A 22,225-nucleotide genomic window follows, 5' to 3' on the forward strand; every position below is an offset into this window, starting at 1 on the left:
ATTAATGACATAAATATCTATAGGACTCATACATGAATGCAAATGCCCATTTGTTTGAGTCTTATCCCCAATTTCAAATTTGTTACACAAAGAATATAAAACTCACTTCATTTTTTTTTAAGTCTGACCTTCTCTGTCAGTTAAGAGGAGTGATAAATCCACCAGCTGTTTCCTTCTTCATATGTGGGCTACAATACATTTGCTTCCTTTTTAAGGCCAGTGTATTTGAACAACAGCAGGGCTTAAGCCAGCTGCTAGAATGTGACAGGCATATATTTAACTCTGATCTCATTTATTGCCCTTCTTCTCTGACAACTATCCTTTTTTCTGGCGTCTACTGACATTCTTTACTTAGCTGACACTGCCATTTTACTGAAAGGACAATATGCAACCATAAAGCAGAAGCTTGGGAGACATATATTCCAGTCAAATACATTTTGGGGGCATTTATTTCTTTGTGACTAGTTTTTTTGAAAGTCTTGTGAATTAGGTTATCTTTATCTCACTGAATTCAGAAAGATTTGCATACATATATCTTATATTCAACTATTAGTGTGTTTTATGTCCAAAATCAAGCATGTCCATAATATTAACCAATCAGGTAAAACTTTTACACATTTTATTCCCACCTACAACTTATAACATTCTCAAGAAAGAACTCTGTTTGAATCTATGTATTGAAAAATACAAAGAATGGAAAAGAAGACAATTTCTAGTAGTCTTAGAGAACATGAGAAATGCTGTAAATTCTCCTTGCAATATCCCTGGCCAAATGTCAGCAGAACTCATGAAGCATCTCCCTGTAAGTATCTGGCAATGAATTTAATATAGAAACATTTAAATGAACATAGACTAGAATAAATGTAGATAAAAATTGGCCTTGACTGAGCTGAAAATTTTCAAGGGAAATTTTGAACAGGGATAAAATAAAGCAATTTGCTTATTTGAATACATAGAGATATATATTAGATACATTGGACCTGGTTAAAAGAGTATCTATCTATATATGTGTCTGTCTATCCCCTTGAAATGTTTCTGAAATGGGAGTAATGGGAGTAAATCTCTCTCTCCCTCCCCCCCTTTCTCTCTCCCCCTCCCTCCCTGTCCTTGAAATATTCTGAAATGGGAGTAAAGATTGCTTCCTCAAATTATGAGCAATAATCTGAATGGAAAACAAGAGGTACCATCTAACCCATAAATAATGAAATAATGCATATCTCTGTATTTAGAAATCAACAAGCAAAGAATAATGTCTTTTTTATGTCTACTAAAATCAAGTCACAAGATTCAAATTGTTGTGTTTTTTTTAAATTTGATTTATATGCCACCCTTCTCCGGAGACTCAGGGCAGCTTACAATGCGTTAAGCAATAGCCTTCATCCTTTTGTATATTTATACAAAGTCAGCTTATTGCCCCCACAAACTGGGTCCTCAATTTACTACCTTAGAAAGGATGGAAGGCTGAGTCAACCTTGAGCCTGGTGAGATTCGAACTTACAGTAATTGCAGACAGCTGGTATTAATCACAATGCTATCAATCAAATTGTTAATATGAGATACAGGATTTTACCTTGCACCTATGCAGGAAGATTCTACAGGATAAATGGAAGTGCTTAAATTGTATCTGCTACAGCCAAAATTCTATAATTGTGCAAACTTTTTCCTATAGATAATTTGAGATATAAATGGATACTAATAGGAAAATGCTAGTGCTCCCTAGTGAATTAAGGCTTATGAAATATGAAAGAGAAAAACTTTAGAAACTAAGTAACTTACAAAGAGATTCAACTGAACAAAGGATCCTCAGATTGAGATAGTAAGGATTCAAACTTCACTCATGCACCACTAAATTGAATTTGTCATGCAAATATATTAAGGCAACATCAAGCCAACCACAAATAGAATCCACTGGAGATTGAAGTAGGTAAGCATGTCTTTTTCTTTTTTTAAAAAAATCCCTTTTTAAATGTTAGTTTTTCTTAGCAGGTTTTATTTTATTTATAAATCTGAATCTCTGTGTCATTTTTTTACAATAAATATGCAACAAAACTTGGAACTTGAAGAATGGAATATTTAGTAAATTTCTGGAGTAATAAATAATTTATAACATACAATAATAATCTCCTGATGGTTCCAAGCTATAGTAGACAAAGTAGTGACCATGGCAACAAAATGCTGTGGTAAAGTTTGAGACCCAAGTTGTAAGACAAGAGTCTGTTTTAGAAAGTTTAGGAACTTCAAGGTGGAGAATTTTGAATTTGGCAAAAAAAATAAATGCTTCTTGGAATGTTACTATTTTTGTAGACTGTTGGTCACAAACAAAACTGGTGTTAAATATAATGAAAAAATAATCTTTTAATCCTTAAAGATATTATCTATTTTTTCCTAAATGTTCAGAAAATATGCTAGATCTGTAAACTAAATCTTTAGCAATACAACTACACTATTCTCCATTGTGGGTGGAGACAGCAGCCAGGCATGGGTTCTACTCTTGTGTTCAGATGAAGGACTGAGCCTGTCAATCAAGCTAAATCCCGCCCCTGTTGCTAGGGGCTCCCAGCTTTTGCGAAGGAGGAAGACAGGCTCGGCGTGTGGAAAAAAAGGAGAAGAAATTTAGAGACCAGTCTGCCGAAGGGTGGGGCTGGCTGCTGTCTCCACTTAACGAGAAGGTAGGACCAACGCCCCTTCTCCATTGTGGGTGGAGACAGCAGCCAGACTGGACACTAGTGTGGATCTTTGTCTCTCACTATTTTTCAGCTTTAGTATTAAATTTGGCTTCAGATTCTCCGTTTTTGACCATAGGACTCCATTTAGACTACGCTTCTTCTCCTTCACGATTTGGGCTGTTGGTTTTCTCTTCAGAATTTCTTCGTTTTACTTCGGAGCTCTTTAAAAACCTTTCTCTTGGAACTGGTTAGTAACAAGGTCTAGCAGAGCTTTTCGCTCCCTTGGGGCGGGCGGAAGCCTCTGGCTTTGCCGGACACACCAGATGCGCCGATTACGGCTATTGCGGGCTTTCTGTGGAGTTTTTTTCACTCCCACAGCTTTGCGGGCAGCCAATTTACAGCACGCTAATTGCCTGGCTTTTTGTGGAGCTTCGCACTCCCCACCATTTGCCGCTTGTCGGCTTTTGGTCATTGGGCTATAGATCGCTTAGATTTGCCACCTATTTCTCTTCATCGGAGCCCGATTCTGCCCGTTTGACAAGCCCTTTTCGCCTTGTGGACTTTTCAGTGGTGGAGCTTCACGCTCCCGTTGCTTCAGTTGCCTCCGGCCGCCATTTTAAAGTCACGGTTCGTTGAGTTTTGTTCCTCAGGCCTCCAGGTTTTAACCTGTGCCTTTCAGCCCTCAATTGCCTAGAGCCCAACTGGTTGCCACTTTAGATCGTTTTGTGGCATTGTTTGATTTTACTGGGGTTTTTCTGCTTCACCGGTTCTGTTACCTGGCACTGAATTAGTACAGCCACATTTCTCTTCCGCCTCGCTGGCGTGTGGCATTGGGTGGCACTGACTACTGGACTCAGCTTCCATTTTGGAACATCCAATTGGTAACGCCTATTTATAGGCAAGAAGGCTTGTCTCCTGCTCGGAGTCGCTTCAAGGCCAGTCATGCCTAAGCCTTGACCAAGTCAAAGCACAGCTGCAAGGTCAAAGTGCAGGAACAATCGTCTGCCTTGCAAAATGAGTCTTCTGCCCATTCGCACAGGACAGTTCTAACGGGCATGGGGCTAAAATATCCGCCCCACGGGGCATAAACACCAAACATTCCTTGGCCTCTTCCCGCGTGGAACAACGCCGAGATAAGGTCCTGCAGAAATTGTGTGCCAAGGCAGGTGCCCATCGTCCTCCGCTGTCAGTGGCTGCCGATTTGCCTCCAGATGCCAGGGCTCCTGATTCTTCACCTACTCCGGATCAACTGTCCCTAAAGGACTGCCCGCTGACCATTCATTCATCTGATCTGTGGGGCACAGGCCTCCTACCTAGTTCAACTGGCGCTGCGGACACAGTTGCTCCTCCATCCACAATGGCTGAAGGGTCGGACACTCCTCCTCCTTCTGTTCCAGTTCAAGCATCTACGGATGCCGGACCGGCTTGGGACCAAATGCAGGCTTATTTGAGCTCGGCTAAAATCCAACACATGATTTCCGTTGATGTACAACAATCCATCTCTGCACATTTCTTGCCTAACGCCAGGAGCATGTCTACACATTCTCTCGGATCCTCCCAGGTCTCCCGACGGAGAAGGGGATGAAGACGCTCTATCGCTCGCTGCTTCGGACTCCCCGGCTGCATCCTTGGTCAGCAATCCTTCAGCATTTGCAGAGGTTGAGTCTCAGGAGCCGGAGTTATCTGAAGACGAGGGTCTTCCTCCTGACCAACCGGCCTTTACGGGTCTTTTTCCGCAGGCTCTGTTTAAATCTCTCCTGTTTAAGGCCGTAAATACAGGGCAGCTTGGTGTCAGCTCACAACCCGAGCCTCCTTCGGCTTACGTTGGACCCTTTGTTTGCAGAACCCCCAAAACCGGTAATGGCTGTTCCAACTCCTCCTCTCTTCCTTGATGTCATCCAGAGGCAGTGGACATCTCCGGCCTCGGCTCCAGTGCTCTCATCTGCTGATCATAGGAATTTCACTGTGTCCTCAGAGCTGTCGTCTCTGCTTCAGGTGCCCACGGTCGACTCCCGTCGCTGCGTTGCTGTCAAATGCCTCCGTTCCTGGGGATCATGAGGAAGGTCTTCGCCCGGAGGAACGTCGTTTCTTCAAAGGGCGCATCAGGGGGCAGCTTGGGCCATTAAGTCAGCTACCACCGCTTCATTTTTCAATCGGGCGACCCTCCTGTGGTTACGTCAGCTTCACGAAAAACTTTCCCCAGAGGACGCGAGATTGAAACAGGACATTAACAAGATTATTGCGGCGGTGCAATTCTCGGTGGATGCCACTTTGAACGCGGCCTGCTTCGCCGATAAATCCCTGGCATCATCTATAGCTGCCCGGCGCCTGGTGTGGCTTCGCCATTGGCAAGCCAACACCCGCCACAAATGGCGCTTGGCTTCGGTTCCTTTTAAGGGAACTAAATTGTTTGGGGATCCTTTGGAAGCTTTCCTGGTGGAGACCAAAGACAAAAGGAAGATCTTGCCTATGGTCTTCCATAGGGGGGAGTCCTGTTATTCTCCTTACATGCTTCGACCTCAGTTTCGGTCATCGGACGGAGGCTTAGGGTCCTCTCGTAACACTGGTAACTTTATTCCTAGACAGAGAGGGTATCAGGATAGGTCTACAAGGGGCAGACCCTTCATGTCTCGACGGCCCTTTCGAGGGGGAGGGGGTCATTCCATCCGTCACCATTGTTAGTAGTACAGTCGATCCTCCCATTGGGAGCAGATTGGGCCTCTTCGCCAAGGTTTGGGAGTGTACTACTTCGGATGTTAGATCTGGGCCATCATTCAATCGGGGTTGGCCATTGAATTTCTCTCCACACCTCCCTTGTCCTTTGTCCGCTGTCCTTTCTCTCAGCAGGCCGTCCATCGATCCCTCAGGGATTTGGCTATTAATCATCTTCTCAACATTAAAGCCATCCAACGGGTGCCTTTAAATCAAGCCGGGGAGGGGTTTTATTCTCGAGTTTTCTTAGTCCCTAAATCATCGGGCAGTGGAGACCTATTCTGGATGTTAAGCGTTTAAACCACTTTGTAGCTTATCGTAGGTTCAAAATGCAATCCTTGAGGACCATTTTAGATGGCGTTCGGAGGGGCGATCTCCTCTGCTCAATTGACCTCACTGAAGCTTACCTTCATGTGCCCATTCTCCCTTCCCACAGGAAGTTCCTTCGTTTTTATTACGCGGGGGCCCATTACCAATATAGAGCTTTGCCCTTTGGGCTTTCCTCTGCTCCCCGTAGTTTTACCAAACTTTTGGGGGCCGTAGCCGCCTACCTTAGACTTCATTCAGTTCGTCTCCAGTGTTACTTGGATGACATTCTCATTATGTCTAGTTCCCCCAAACAGGCCCACTCTGATCTCCAATTGACAATTCAGACCCTTGCAGCCCATGGCTTTTCCATTGACACAGTGAAAAGTCATCTCTCTCCCTCTACCAACAATATACATTTGGGAGCAGTTATCGACTCTGTAGATGGTAGGGTTTTCTTATCCCCAGATCGTCAAGAAAAATTGAGGTCCCTGATAGCGAGAATTCAGAAAGACGGGATGGCATCTCCCTTACTACTCTCCAAGTTGTTGGGCAAGATGGTATCGGCCATTTCCATAGTTCCCTGGGCCCGGTTACACCTGAGAGATCTTCAATGGTTTCTTTTGCCTTTTCAGAAGGCAGGCAGGGGCACGTTGTCAGCCAGGATTCCTGTCCCCACCTCGCTTCGATGGTGGCGGTCTCTGGCCATCTCCAAGGGATGCCTGTTCCTCGAGCCACATTGGCTGGTGGTGACAACCGACGCCAGAACGTTCGGCTGGGGCGCCCACTGCAACTCTCGAGTGGCACAGAGCAAATGGTCGGCTTCCGAAGCTTCTCACAGTATCAACTGGCTGGAGTTACGGGCGATTTTCCTAGCCCTTCGAGCTTTCCGTCATCTGGTGGCAGGTGCCCATGTCCTGGTGCTCACCGACAACGTTATCGGCCAAGGCACATGTAAATCACCAAGGAGGCACCAGGTCCAAGTCTCTGATGTTGGAAGCGAAACGACTGGGTCTGTGGGCGGAACGTCGTCTAGTCTCTTTAAAGGCGGAGCATAGTTCAGGAGTGACCAACGTGAGGACAGATTGGCTGAGCCAACAATTAATAGATCACTCAGAATGGCATCTGCATCCTCGACTGTTCCAGGACCTAGTGGCCCGGTTTGGCGCACTAGTGGTCGACCTGTTCGCCTCCCCACAGAATGCGCAACTCCCGCGCTTCTTCTCCCGGTTCCAGTCGCCTCAAGCTGAATCAGTAGATGCCCTGCACTCCACATGGCCTCAGGGTCTGCTTTATGCATTTCCCTCAATTCCCCTCATCCCGAGGGTGCTCCGCAAACTTTTACTCAAGCAGGCGGAAATTGTACTTCTGGCTCCTCACTGGCCGAGGAGATTATGGTTCGCGGACCTCATTAATTTGTCGGTGTCTCCTCCCTGGAAAATCCCTTGCACCAGTGACTGTCTCAGCCAGGGGGCAATTTTGCACCCGGAGCCCCAGTGGCTACAAATGACAGCTTGGCGGTTGAGCGGCAAGCTCTGCAGCGGGACAATGTACCGGCCTCTGTGATACAGACTATCCAGGCTTCTCTGAGACCCTCCACAGACCGTATTTATTCGGCCATCTGGCAGGCCTTTTGTACTTGGTGTGAGCCCCAGGGCTTCTCGCCTCTCCAGGCTTCAGTTGTACAGGTCTTGTGGTTCTTGCAAGACGGTTTGGACAAAGGGCTCTCATCCAAGACTCTCCAAAGACAGGTGGCAGCTATTTCGTCACTCCTGACTTATGACTCCCTAACCTCCTTATCTCACCAGCCTCTGATACGCAGGTTCCTCCGTGGGGCGACCAACTTATGCCCCCCAGTGCTACATAGGTACCCAACCTGGGACCCTCACGGATCTTCCTTATGAACCTTTGAGGTCTACCAGCCTACGGCTCATGTCATGCAAAGTGGCTTTTCTTATTGCTATAACTTCGGCTCGCCGAATTTCTGAGATCGCGGCTCTGTCTAGAACCGACTTATGTGTATTTCATGCGGACTGGGTGGTCCTCAGACTAGATCCTACATTTGTGCCAAAAATTAACTCTCCCTTTCACCGTTTACAGGAACTTGTTCTTCCAGATTTCTATCCTCGTCCCTCTCACCCTTTGGAACGGCGGTGGCACAAGCTGGATGTCCGGAGGGCCCTGCGCATTTACCTCACACAGACGGCGGGTATCCGTCTAACGGAAGCTTTGTTTCCTTTCTTCTGGTATCTTTAGGACACAGGGTGACTTCTTCAAGGATTGATCGCTGGCTCCGTCAAACGATTTCTAAGGCCTACGAACTTCGTGCCTTGCCTCCACTGAACAACGTAATAGCCCATTCTATGCGGAGCGCGGCAACTTCCACTGCTTGGGCTACACAGGCTTCATTGCTAGAGATATGCAGGGCGGCTACCTGGACTTCTCCTTCCCCCTTCATTAGTCACTATAAGCTAGATAAATTTGCCTCTGCGGAGGCGGCGTTTGGAAGGAGAGTATTGCAAAGAGTACATGTGGTGGGGAAGTCTTCTGTCCAGACTGCTCCCGCCTAGGAATTGGGACACTGAACTTTGGTATGTCCCACGTCTGGCTGCTGTCTCCACCCACAATGGAGAAGGGGCGTTGGTCCTACCTTCTCGTTAAGTGGAGACAGCAGCCAGCCCCACCCTTCGGCAGACTGGTCTCTAAATTTCTTCTCCTTTTTTTCCACACGCCGAGCCTGTCTTCCTCCTTCGCAAAAGCTGGGAGCCCCTAGCAACAGGGGCGGGATTTAGCTTGATTGACAGGCGCAGTCCTTCATCTGAACACAAAAGTAGAACCCACGTCTGGCTGCTGTCTCCACCCAGCAAAAAGGTGCGTCTCAGGTAGGACCAACGCCCCTTCACACATAACTACAAGCAATATAAAGAGAAGAAAATTTTCCAAATGTGCACACAAACATACAAACAATCCACACCTGCCACAAAGTATAACTGAGAAGGTTTGATCTATGGAGCTTCTATAAAAGGATTTTATCTAACACAATTTCTATTTTTCAGATTATCCATTAAGGTTTTATTTCAATTGCTGATACTTTTTAATCTCAAATTCATGAAGACTGCAAGATTTTTTTTAAGTTATTTTACTTGTTACATTTCTTAACTAGAAATTTTTTTTAATCAATTTGCATTAGAATAAAACCATTAATTTAAAATAATTAACTTTTCACTCTATTAAAAAATAAAATCTTCTGCAACTGTTCTGTTTCAAATTAATCTATCTAGAATAATATTCATATTCCATGAAACTAGAATATGAACAATTTGGTTATTTCCATTAACAGTCTTTCAAAAGAATTGCTGGAGCGTTGACTGTTACTCTAACCTACGGTATTGCTAGAAAAAATATTTCTACCCTTATATACATATGCAACTCACAGCATGGTAAATTAGCTACAAAAACCTGTTTTTTATATATTCTGCAGCAACATTTAGAATTATAGAGTACAACAGGTTAGCATGACCAATCTCAAATAGTTGATAGTTCACATAAGCATTTCCATAAAGGAGCTAAGCTAAGCATTTCCAACAAAGAATTCATTTGCTGATCGTTCTATTAACTGAGAAAACACATAAGCAGAACTTTTATCATGCTTGATCAGCTCTCTTTTAATAATGAGTCAATCTAATGTTGAATGGATCCCCAGAGAATACCTTAAGTCAGCTTTGTCCAAGGCTTCCAGTGCTTTATCACCTACTTGGTGACAACGCTGACAACTGTCAGAAATACATTATTTGGAAGAGACACTGATCATTGTCACCTGCTCCAAGGCAAAATCCCATTAACAACACTTTAATTTCCCTTATGAACTATGGTATCTAAAACAAAATTAAAGTGAAATAACAAAAATAAAAATATTCAATACACTCTCTGAAGAAAAGTCATCCTACTTAATAGTTTCAGCTAGTTTTAGTTTTAGTTTTAGTAACAAAAAGCCAGATTTCCACTCTCTCACAACTTTCTAGAATGTGTCACTATCTTAAGATCACAGACCACATACACAGCACTATTTTAAACATATTTTGCAGAATGTACTTCCATAAGGTCTTCAATTGCACATCCAGCAGTATAATTTAAATGTTGTTTTTATGTTACAAAGAGTAAAGCAGGTTTCTTTAAAAAAAAAACAACACCCAAAATTCAACCAAATGATTGAGGATATACCTACCCCCCAAAACAATACTTCCTTCTCCCATGACAGAAAATACAGAGTATATTAGAAAAATTATGTAACTACTCTCCTATTTCAGACAACCCAAAGACAATGTGGGTATCAGAAAGCCTGGACCAACTTCTAGATATTTCTATATACTATTACTATATGTGTTCCTTTAAAAAAACCCTGCCTACATTAGTATTTGACATGTTAACAAAGCATCATCTGGATACTCAATCAAATTGAAATATATTAACAATGTATTATAATTCTATAAATATGAATCATATTAACGAAGGAATATAATTTAATCTGAGCCATTTTCTAATTAAACTATGGCATTACTGAAAAAAGCTATCTATCTATCTATCTATCTAAGTCAGGAATGCTGTACAATACACGTTTTTAAAGAAATCAAACTATGAAGTTTGTATATGCTCACTATATTATATCAATACAAGAAGCAAAAGTTAGAAACTAATCAAAGAATAAGGAATTTAGAACGAAGGTCAGTGAGAACAATCAACCAGTGGAACAGCTTCCCTTCAGAAGTTGTGGGTGCTCCATCACTGGAGGCTTTTAAAAAGGGATTAGATAGCCATTTGTCTGAAATTTTATGGGGTCTCCTGCTTGAGCAGGGGTTAGATTAGAAGACCTCCAAGGTCCCTTTCAACACTGTTATTCTGTTATCAAATGTCATTTACCTAGCAAGCTAGGCCATTCTTGTTCTTATGCCATGGTGAAAGCAAGTTCATGAACCTTTTAGAATTCTATACCCCAAATCCTGCAGTAATGCAATAAGTTCTTTAATGCATTAAGAGCTTTATTTAAGTCCAAGATGATATTCTAATTGAACCATGCCAAAATAGTCTATTTTGTGCAATTTTCCCCTGAATATACTTCAGAAATGTTCACTGTCATTTTTGGAAAAGTATGTGAAGACTTTAATAATTAGCTCTCTTAAAAGAGTAAGTTGAGATAGATGTTCCTATGAGATGACAATATGTCAGTTTGAGAAGAAGGACACGTATGTATTGATGTGATTAACAGAAGTCTACTTTTCATGACCCTAGTTTGTAGAACTGACTATGCTTGATCACAAGAGCTCTTAGGATAATTCAGAAAAAATCTTGTTTATGCTCTGGAAAATTGTTGTTTATGAGACTGGAAAAGGCAACTAAACCATTGTGAAAGACTCTTATCATGCCTCAGTCAGGCAGAGAGTATACAACTAGACAAAATGTAACACCACTGTTATTGATCATGGAAAGTCACACCAAGAATAAGGCATAAAATATTTTGTAAAGGAGCTGCAGGCTATGGTTGCATTTTTTGCTGTGTTTTATTTTAAGTGAACATACAGTAACAACAAATGAGTCTACCATAACAAAAATGAGCAAGAATGATGTGTGTACCAGTGCACTATTATACAGTATTTAGAGCAGAACAGCTAAATAGAAGAAACGACAGCCACAACTTCTGGAGAAATACCAGAACAAAACAAAACAAAAAACCTAGACCATGATCATTCAGCCTGAAATCTTATCACTGAGACATAGTATGCTGTGGGCTATTTAATGGGAATTTCTATCTGTTAACAGGTCTTTTTGTAAGTTTAGATCACACTGAAGGTAGTAATACTGCAGGATTATGGATAGATGTAAAAAGTTTGCAAACTTTACCACTTTAAAAAACAGCAACATCACACTTGCTATGAAGCTATAAATAGCAAATACAGGCTTACCTCTCAACAGCATTCTTGGGCCCAAAACATTTGTACAACAGAGGTCACATGAGAAAATACATTACAAAGGTATCACATGAACCAGAAGAAAAAAAAATAACTGACTACAAGATACTTACATCTGGATATTCTTTTACAGGCACATATAGTTTTTCTTGTAGCTGTACAATAGGTCCCACAGCATCAGGTAACTCCGCACTTCTCTTCTCCGTACTACCATTTAATGTGTCATTATACATGTCTTTCCGTACTCTGCTAATCTCTGTAGGAGAAAAATATACTGTGTGTTACATTAACAAAATTAACAAAATTAAAAATCTGGAACAATGATGTATTAACTGCCATCTCTATGGAACATTGTATTTAATCAGCAAAGTAATTAGAAACTGATATATTTAAAATAAATTTCTGCTTTTTGAGCTGAAAGTACTGATGGGCTGCAATTAGGAACCATCTCTAAATGCACTGAATGTCTTTTGCTCACCATAAACAGTCTCTGAGATTTTATATAAACTTGCTTTTGCATTTTCAAATAGTCTTGGGAACGAACTGGTTTTGGGTTTATAAACCACAAGGATAAAGCTTTGATTCTCAGGCTTGCAAAGCACACATCCTACAGAACTTCAACCCCTTCCCACTCACCATTATTCAGCAGAAGCAACTTTCTGTTTTACCTGTCAATTTTCAGAATACAGGTAGTCCCTTGGTCACCTGACTGCTTCACTCAACTACTGCAATCCTAACCCTTCCAACTGTAGCCATTAAGCAATCTCCTGAAGTGGATGGAGTGAAGTAACCGCCTATGGAGTTCAACTCCCCTCCATCCATGGAAGGGAACTGCTCTGCAGAGCTATAGGAACAGAACTGGTATCTGAGTTTTTTTTTTCATGCCACTAGAAAAGTTCAAGTTCATCCAATGAAGGTCTTCCTGCAGCCTGGAATGGAGATGAGCTCTTCCAGGGGAGAGGAGAAATGGGCTCACATAGATCCTTAAGTTCCCAGCTCCATTCCTAAAGCCTGTCAGAAGGCTTTGGGATCAGATTTCCTTTTCTACAACCCACTGAAGGAGTTCCCACCCCCTCTGTGCATTAAAGGGAACTCCTCTGGTAGGCTGCAGAAGCAGACCTCAGATCTTTGGGATCTCCTCTATGCATAGAGTTGAGATTTCCTCCAAACAGGCAGTCCTTTCATTTGCAAAGAGTTGTGGGGAAGGGGGGAATTTAGCTCTGTGACAGGAGGCAGCTCTTGCATTCTTCCCTACCACGCTCCCATTGACTTTTTGGGAAGAAAATATTGCAAATGATAATTATATGATTAAATGTGGGGCAACTGACAACTTGTCATAGGTTGCCAAGCACACATAGTGTGATCACATGACTGTGAGGGAATTTGGCAAATTTTACAATAGCTGGAAGTACTTTAGAGGCTGTAAACACTCTTGCTGAGGCCATCATAACTTCAAATGGGTCTTAAGCAACCAGTCTGATTTGAAAAAATGGGACTACAGATTCTGCCCACTGCTAATTCTATCACTGTAAAATCAATCTCCTTGGAAATTCCTACCTATAAAATGTGACTATCCAAAGTCAGACAGAAGTGGCCTGCCTGAAAGATTTTACTGATGAAAAATTGCAAAAAAATTTAATCCAACATCTCCTTCCCCTCCTCTTTGATAAGAATTACCTCCATGTAGGTTAATTACTAGTTTCTGGTCGGTCTGTCTGTCTGTCTGTCTGTCTGTCTGTCTGTCTATCTATCTATCTATCTATCTATCTATCTATCTATCTATCTATCATCTATCACATTTCTGTACTGTCCATTCCCTCAAAGAGGTATTACTGTATATTGATATCCTTTCCCCCTCATTTTTGAATTCTTGGAACAAACATAGAAGGTAATAATTTTTATCAGGGGAATGGACAATCTGATTTGCCAAATGGAAAGACACAAATATTTTTTCTTTAATATTAATCATGAGAAATACCCCGTCCCCCAGTCCTGCTATGGTGTCATGTTCTGATGGGGGTGAGCCTATTCCCCAGTGGGATGACCAAAGTACACCAGGGATGTATGCCTAAAGTATATACTCCCAGCAGAGTCTCCCAAAGCACAAGTCATTCAGCTGCCTAGCTAAAGCAAGCAGGCAGTTATATTGGACAGAACAGTGATATAGAGAGATTCTGGAGGCAGATGATTGCTCATAAAGGCCTCACTTCATACTGCATTGGAGAAAGCGAGAATAAACCATTCCTGTATTTTACCAAGAAAATCTCATGGGCAGACAAAACAAAGTGGTTGATATAAGTGCTGAGTGATGGGCCCCTGAAGTCAGATGGCACTCAACATGTTATTATTGATGAAGATAAGAGGATCTTTCATATTACTACTGTTGTTTATGATGTGGCTAAATTAAAGCTTTTGAAATGCCTAGTTGCAGATGCTACTATGCAGGAAAAGAAAATCCCACTGTAATTCTATCTTTGCAGTTTATGAAAAAAACAAAGAAGTGGTGTTTCTTTCATAAACAGGAGGGATAAAGCAAAGACTATATTTGGGTACATTTAATAAATGATTTAATATCACTGAATGAACAACTCTTTGAGAGTGATACAGAAAAAGGGAAGGTCGACAATAAAAAAACCACTTTCTGCAAATCCAATTACTTATTCATTGCTAACAGTCTTCAATTCAAATAAGCAAAATAACACCTATCTAGATGAACAATAACATATTTCCCCACAACACTCCTATGAGGGGGCTGATGTATGAGATAGTGACTAGCTCAAAATCACTCAGCCAGTTTTAATGCCTAATAGAGATTAGAACTCATGGTTCTGTTGCTTAGATCAATATCTATAAAGAGTGAAACAAACATAAAAAAAAGAAGGAATGTTTTCCAAAAGATCATCTAATTCAAAAGGTGGTTCCAACCTCAATTTTGTATGCTAAAGGACACTAAAGGACAGATAATAACTGATTCAAAGATCAAAGATGTAAGGTGTGTATTGAAATTCTATACAGTAAAGATGTCAATATTCTAATCAAAAGGTTACAGGGATTGATGCAGTATCTATAGTATAGAAATATGGTAAGCAATTTAAGAATCAGTAACACGTCTAAACAAACTATGCCAACATACCTGGAGAACAACACAATGGCAAACAAACCAGATGTCAATATACCAATACTACAGAAGGGAGAGTTAATAGTGGGTAAGGCATCTCATAATGTCCTTAATTTCATAGGATAGCAAAATAAAACTTAGAATCATCCAATGCAGATTAGAGCCCTGCATAGAAAAGGAGCTGCCAGCAAGTCAAGTTGGTTTTAATAATAGCTGAGGAGTAAGAAATTATTTCTGATGCATCCTGGATAACTGAGTAAGACAAAGAAAACTAAAAAGAAGTAATTACGTGCTTCATTGACTATAGAAAGGCCTTTGATTGTAATGAGCATGTCAGGCTGTGGAATGTCCTTAGGAAACTGGGAATGCCAAAACGTTTTATTATCCTCATGCAAAACGCATGCACAGGATAAGAGCCAGTCTGAATGGAAAATGGTCAAAATAATAATAAAATTGTTTCCAGATCAGGGAAGGAGTGAAACAAAACTATATATTCTCCTCATTTACTCACTCTATATGCTAAATATATTCTGAGGAAGCTGGATTGGGTAAAAATAGACACGGATTTTAAAATTGTAAGAAGAAACATCAATGACCTTTGCTACACTGGTGACACTATTCTGATAGCTACTGTATTTCCCTCAGAGGTTAAAAATCAACTAAACTCCAAATGTAAAGAAATCTAAGTACAACAGAATAGGTAATCCTTTACTTATGATCACAACTAGGACCAGAACATTTGTTGTTAAGCAGCACAGTTGTTAAGTGAGACATCACATGACTGTACACCCAACTTTACCTTTTTTTGCCCTAGTCATTAAGCAACAGTTCACATGAGCACGAATTGCAACCATCCGTGATTTCTCCATTGAGTTTGCTTGTTGGAAGTAGATTGGGAAAGTTGCAAATTGCAATTACAGGATCACAGGATGTTGCAATCATTGTAGATGTATGTGCTGGTTGCCAAGTGACCAAATCACAATCACGTGACCATAGAGGTGGTGTGACAGTCATAACTTTGAGCAGACTGTCTTTTTTTTTCAATGCCTCTTAACTCTGAACCACCCTTAAACAAATGTTTGTAAACTGAGCAGTTCCTGTAAAAATTATATTTAATGTTAGAAACACCTGGGCAAGTTTAAGAAGGATATGAATCTACAAAAATATGCTGAAAATGTTTATTCTTATTTAATGTTTACTCCTCTAAAATGACTTTTTCAAATATTCACACATAGAGAAAATTCTACTCCTTGGCTAATGAGCATCTTAATTCTTTCTTGAATTTCTTGATTAAAGATCTCCTATAACGATTTTTTTTTTTTTTAAATTGAACCCTCAGAGACTGCTCTGAACTTGATCAGGTTTCTTCTGTTACGGAGAGTGTGTTGTTTTGGCTACTTTTCTTTACTCACTAAAAGAACCTTTCCATTTTTGTGGATGGTTAATATTTTGATTATGGTAGCCATGATTTCTGAAGATCAGAATTAGATCAAAAGTTCCACAACAAGTGGCAGTGAAATATGTGTTTTTGCTTTTTATTTTTGGTTGTAACATAAAACAAGTCGGCACCAAAAATCAATCTCTGTTCTTGCTTTAATAGTATCTCATGTCCAAAGTGTCTGTGTAAGCAAATATGAACATTTTGAGCGGCTAATAAATAAGCAACCTATCTTGCATGAATGAATTTCTCAATGCAATTAAGTATCTGAGAAGACTCTGCAGGAATAGAAAGACTCTGAGCGTTTATTTTCTTCTTTAGAATAAACAAAAATCCAAACAGTTTCTATCTGAATTAATTACATAATTGCAAATATAAATATTTCAAAACTAATTATTTCCTCTTATCAATCTTTTATAGAGGAATATTTTATTTAGCTTATATAATTTTAAAATATTAAACCATTCATTGGCTAGTTGTTCTAATCAGCCATATCATCTTCTAAGATTTAAAATAACTGCACATTCTTAATTATTTCTCTTCAAATGTCAATTTATAATAGTTAGAAGTATTGGATCAAGATCAAGATCAGTATTTACTGTTTCAGCTTTATAATTTTATGTATAAAATGGTGTTGTCAAGTTTTAAACTCTTACATGTAAATGCAATCTTTCCATCAAAACCCATCACATTAGGAGTTTGACCAATGATTTCTAGTATGCTAAAATAGAAAGCTCTAGCACCACCTTACAAGCTTTGTAAAATGTATGAAATCCTTCGTAATACAGATAAAAGTATTCAAAATCAAGTAAAAATGTACTCAAGATTCTGCTAACTTTTCTTTCAACCTAGCTTTGTAAAGCTTTTTTTTTTTTTGCACAGACAGCAACCAAGATCAAATATTAAAATTTGATCATATATTGTGCCGATTCTAAGAATTTGTTTAAACAAATCTCACTTCAGGCAATGAAGAAATAAATTATAATATGCATGTTTATATATTTAATTAAGATTTGCAATCAATATATACCTGTAAGAGAAAACAGCAGAAACAAGATATATTTTATTCCAATATGCCTTTTATGGTTTTTCTCATTTTTTTTAGGAATCAGTATAGGAAGTCCCAGACTAATCCTAACTTACTGTATTATGAATTTACGAAGTTTTAAGACACACTTCACTGAGGATTTATATAATACATGCACAAGATGGCTGGCTAGGGAATTTTGGGAGTTAGTCCACATATTTTAAAATTGCTAAGGTTCAGAAACAACAATCTAACATTTACCTTGAAAGTATCAAAGCTAATGACACAAAGCTAGTGACAAGAGAAAAAATATAGTATAAGGCAAAACCGACTAAACAAAACACCTCCAGCAAAGATATCAGTATGACATTGCATACAGAAAATACATAGAAACATTAGCAATGGCTGTTCCTTAAATATGAATTAAACAATAATGATTATATTATATAGAATATCAAGATCTGGGGAAGGCTTGCTAATCCAGAAAGGAACTTAGTAGTGAAGATTTATATCAAGTTCACATCAACTTGAATTCAGATTTAATCTGGGCTATCCAATTTCAACAAGAAAATACCATCTCAAGCATTGTAACTCTACAACAGACAAACGTAATTGTTTGTAGGCCGGGTACACTAAAGTATACATAGATCTACAGGTAAACTATGGAAATATCCTGTAATATTTTATATAGATGTGTTTACTCTTAAATCAGAACTATTTTTTAAAGCAAAACACACTAAAATGCTAAACATTACAGAGTTAAAAGACTAATTTTAATTAAAAGGAGCATTGGTCCTACCTGATATGCTCCTTCTTGGTGTGCTGAGAAAGAATCCAAAGGAATGGAGAGCAATTCTAGATCTGAAGAGGCTGAACAAGTACCTCACTTACAAACGATTCAAAATGCAGTCCCTCCAGTCCCTCCGCCCCTGGTGTCACAAATCTGGTAAAGAACCTGGGCAGCTGGCTGTTGGATGGCGTAGCAAACAGGTCCAGGACTGGAGAGCCGAAATGTTCTGTCAGTTCCTGGAATAGAGTGGGATGTAGGCGCCACCCTGAGTGGTCCACTGTGAGCCAGTCCGCCTGCACGTTCTTCATCCCTGAAATGTGTTCTGTCCTCAGGGACAGAAGGTGTCTCTCCGCCCAAAGGTCTAATAGTTCGGCCTCTTGCATGAGGGACCTGGAATGGGTACCTCCTTGGCAGTTGATATGCGCCTTGGTGGCCATGTTGTCCGTCAGGATGAGGACATGCCTGCCAAACATTGAGTCCTGGAACCATCTGAGGGCCAGGAGAGTTGCCCTGAGCTCCAGCCAGTTGATATTGTGAACCTGGTCTGCCTGAGTCCACTGCCATCTGAAACTGGAAATGTGCCCCCCAGCCAAAAAGACTGGCATCTGTAGTGATGGTCAGGTGGCTGGGCTCTTTGAAGACGCATCCTCTTGTGATGGCCTGGGACATCCACCACTGGAAAGACCAGAGCACTCTCAGTGGGACTCAGACCTTGGCCGGCGAGTTGCTTCTGCCAGACCTTTGGTAGGGCAGGAGGAATCATTGGAGGGTCTTGCATGCAAGCGTGCCCATGGGACAGTGGAATACAAGAAACCATCTTGCCCAGGAGTTGTGAGAGGAGCGCCAGGGGCACTGTCCATTCTCTCTGAATGAGACTTGCCAAGGCCTTTAGACTTGCTTGTCGCTCCTGAGAGAGGGAGACCTCACACAATACTGTGTCTATGACTGCTCCCGAGTGCAGTAAGTGGTTGGTTGGAGACAGGTAGTTCTTCTTGACGTTGATTGAGAAGCCATGCTCCTGAAGTACCTGAATCATGGTCTGCAGATCCTCCCTCGCCCTGGGGCCAGAGGAGGACTGGATTAGATTGTTGTCAGTTAACACTGGACTCGTACAGGGAGCATCCGGAGGTGGGCCGCCAGCACTGCCAACAACTTGGTCAACTTCCTGGGTGACAACGAGAGGCCAAATGGCAGGGCCCTGTATTGGAAATGCCGACCCGCATGGTGGAACCGGAGGAACCGTTGGTGGGCTGACAAGATGGGTATGTGGAGGTATGCCTCCATCAGGTCTATAGATGTGAGGAAGTCGCCTCCCAGATTGGGACTGCATTTTGAATCGTTTGTAGGTGAGGTACTTGTTTAGCCTCTTCAGATCTAGAATTGCTCTCAATTCCTTTGGATTCTCTACCTCAGCACACTGAAGAATAATAAACCAACTACACCATCTCTTTTATAAAACTAAAAAAGAAATAAAATATTGATATTTTACACTAAACATTGCATGAGAAGTCAGATACTGGCAAGTAAGCAAAAATGTTCAGATTAGGCTTTTGAGATTCCATCCCATCTATCATCACAATAATGCATATTTTGATGTCTTATTTTCCAACAGACTTTTACTTCCAAGTTTTCAAGTATTTATATAACCTTAGTTTGGAGATTATATGGAAACAAAATACATGCAGTATGTATCTGGTGAACACCAGTCCTGGGAGCCAATTTGGTTTAGTAGTTAAGGTACCAGGCTATAAAGCAGTAAATCATGAGTTCAAGTGCTGCCTCAGCACAAAAATCAGCTGGGTGACTTTGGGCCAGTCAATTTCCCTCAGCCCAACTCACCTCACAGAGTTGTTGTGAGGAAAGTAGGAGGAGGAAAGTATATTGGATATGTTTGCCACCTTGAGTTATTTATAAAAATAATAAAGGTAGAATACAAATAAACAAATCAAAAAGACATACAATACTTCAGTTCAGTTTCTATAATCACTAACCTCATGATGGATCAGTATCATTGTTGTAATTGCCACTCAAGTAGTGCTTTTTGGATGGGTGACAAGATGTATTTGCCATTATAGAATTGTTCCCACATCCTTTTTGATTCCATATTTTAGTGCTTTTTCACCAGAAATTTGTTTTTTCCCAATTCATTAAGCTTATTCCCATTAATAATGTTTGCATTCTTCTTTCCAAGCTTTACCATTCCTTTCACACAATTCCAGCCTTTGTTTTTTAGACAATGCTTCAATTATTATTGAACTAATCCATCTCCCTCATTCAATTATTTAGTTTCTTTTTTATTATGTGAATTATCAGAGCACATAGGTGATATGTTCAGTTAAAAGTTTTGAGTAAGAATGTAAGAAAGGGGGTATAACGAAAATATTATTTTAGGGGTATTCTCCAGATCAATAAGTCAGGAACAAGATTTGGATAATTGCTTTCTGGAGCATGTTACAGGAATAGCAACAGAGAGAAACTTTAAATCTATCTGAACATCTGTTGGAAAACCAACCTAGTCATGACTTCAAGGATCAACAATTCTTCAATGATCTTGTTGTTTCATTTTCCAGAAGGTTAAAAAGAGACAAAAAGATTAGATGTCCCAGGCCTGCTCTTAACCAACAAGAAAAAGTTGTTTGAAGTGGTAAACACAGAAGGAACTTTGGAAGGAAGTGGCCATATCATCTTGCAGTTTGAGCACTTACAGAAAAAAACCCACTGAAATATGCAGTCTAGATTTCAGGAGTCATTTTCAACAGATTCAAAGGAATATTAGATAAGATAGATTTTGGCTCAGTCTGTCAGCGAAGACAGGCGTGTGGGACTGTTCCTCTAGCAAAATTTCTACTATTCTACCTTCTTCTGAATAACTTTCTGATTCTGATTGATATTATTGGTTGACTTTGGACTGCTTCTGGACTGCGCTTGGATTTCTATTACACTGTAAGATTTGAAAGCCCCAGTGGCCGCCCTGCCTGGTCATCTGGGGAATCTCTTTTTCTTATTCGTTGTTGTTTGGGGTTTTTTCCTTGCCTTATTGTTTGGCGCTTAACCGCTGCGTTCTTTTAGGTTTGGTGGGGCTTCGCGCCCCCGTGGGAGAGGCCTCGAGCCTTGATTCGGCCCCTTTTAGCGGTTTAGACCCTTGTGGGGCTTCGCGCCCCGTAGAGGAGGCTTCGGGCGTTTCTTCGGCCTTTTTTTGCTGTTTGGCCGTTTGCGGAGCTTCGCGCCCCCCTACGTTTGTTTTCCTGCGGCCGTTTTTTTTGCGCGCCTTGATCAACGGCTGCCTTGCCTCATTGCGCCGTCCTCCTTTCTGCCTTCAAATTCCTCAGCGGTTTGGGCCTGACGAGTGGAGCTTCGCGCCCCCGACAGTGCGTTTGTTTTTTCTGCGGCCATTTTGCGCGCCTTGATCAACGGCTTTCAAACCTCTTGGCGGTTTAGGGCTAACAAGCGGGGCTTTGCGCCCCCGATAGTGCCGGCTTGAGCAATAACAAGCGGAGCTTCGCGCCCCCAATAGTGCCGGCTTGAGCGCCTGTGTCTCAGATCGGAAGGCGTTCGGGGGGAGTTTTCACGCAGACCGCTGCTATTTTCGGCGCAACTCTTCAATTGCAAGAGGCCCTTCTGGTTGCCGTGGCTGCTTTGTAGAACCGTTCTTTTGTTTGACTGCCTGTCTGCTGTTTTTTGACAGTTTACGGAGGGGTCTCGCGCCCCCATTGGCAACAGTGCGCGATCTCCCAAAACGGGAAATTAGTTTACGTGGAGACTCGCACTCCCTTCCCTGCACAATTCCTAAGGGTGAGCTAGACAACTATCCCCTATTGGTGTGGGCCTGGGCATCCCCTTATTCAGTGGAGTTTTTTTCCTGCGCTCCCATTGATTGGGGCCCTCTGTCTGTGCCCTCTGCCTCAGGAATTCTCAGTTGTCGGGCCTCCAGGTCTTGGCCTACTGTCTGACACATTACCTCTAATTGCCACCTGCTACATATTGGGTGAGGCATAGTACTTGATTTAAGATGCCCAAAGCCTTGTAGAAGTCAAAACATGGCCGGAGGGCGGGTCGCTCTGAAAGCCCCCATGATAGGAGAGACTTGCAAGCCAGAAAGGACCTCTCTGCGGTCCTCCCTTCTCGATCTGTTGGCTCTGACGCTCCTCGCTCGCATCACAAACCCTCCCATCTCACGACCTCCCGTGCTGAAGCTCGCCGGGACA

The 22,225-nt window shown here is 41.4% G+C and overlaps 1 protein-coding gene across 7 annotated transcripts in view; it reads right to left on the reverse strand.

The window, feature by feature from the left end:
• The window catches only part of QKI (QKI, KH domain containing RNA binding), a 150,820-nt gene that overhangs the window by 92,372 nt on the left and 36,223 nt on the right, over positions 1-22,225 (reverse strand). For all 7 annotated transcript variants that reach the window (XR_011599751.1, XR_011599750.1, XM_070932609.1 and 4 more), the window contains exon 2: positions 11,761-11,903. Coding sequence is in view for 5 of the 7 variants with exons in the window: in XM_070932609.1 (XP_070788710.1) it covers positions 11,761-11,903 (143 nt within the window). In the remaining 2 variants the exon portion in view is untranslated. The remainder of the gene's footprint in view (positions 1-11,760; positions 11,904-22,225) is intronic.

This window comes from Pituophis catenifer, unplaced genomic scaffold (assembly GCF_029215685.1).
Source record: "Pituophis catenifer annectens isolate HBS135680 unplaced genomic scaffold, rPitCat1.0.hap2 SCAF_1, whole genome shotgun sequence".
Classification (NCBI taxonomy): Eukaryota; Metazoa; Chordata; class Lepidosauria; order Squamata; family Colubridae; genus Pituophis; species Pituophis catenifer.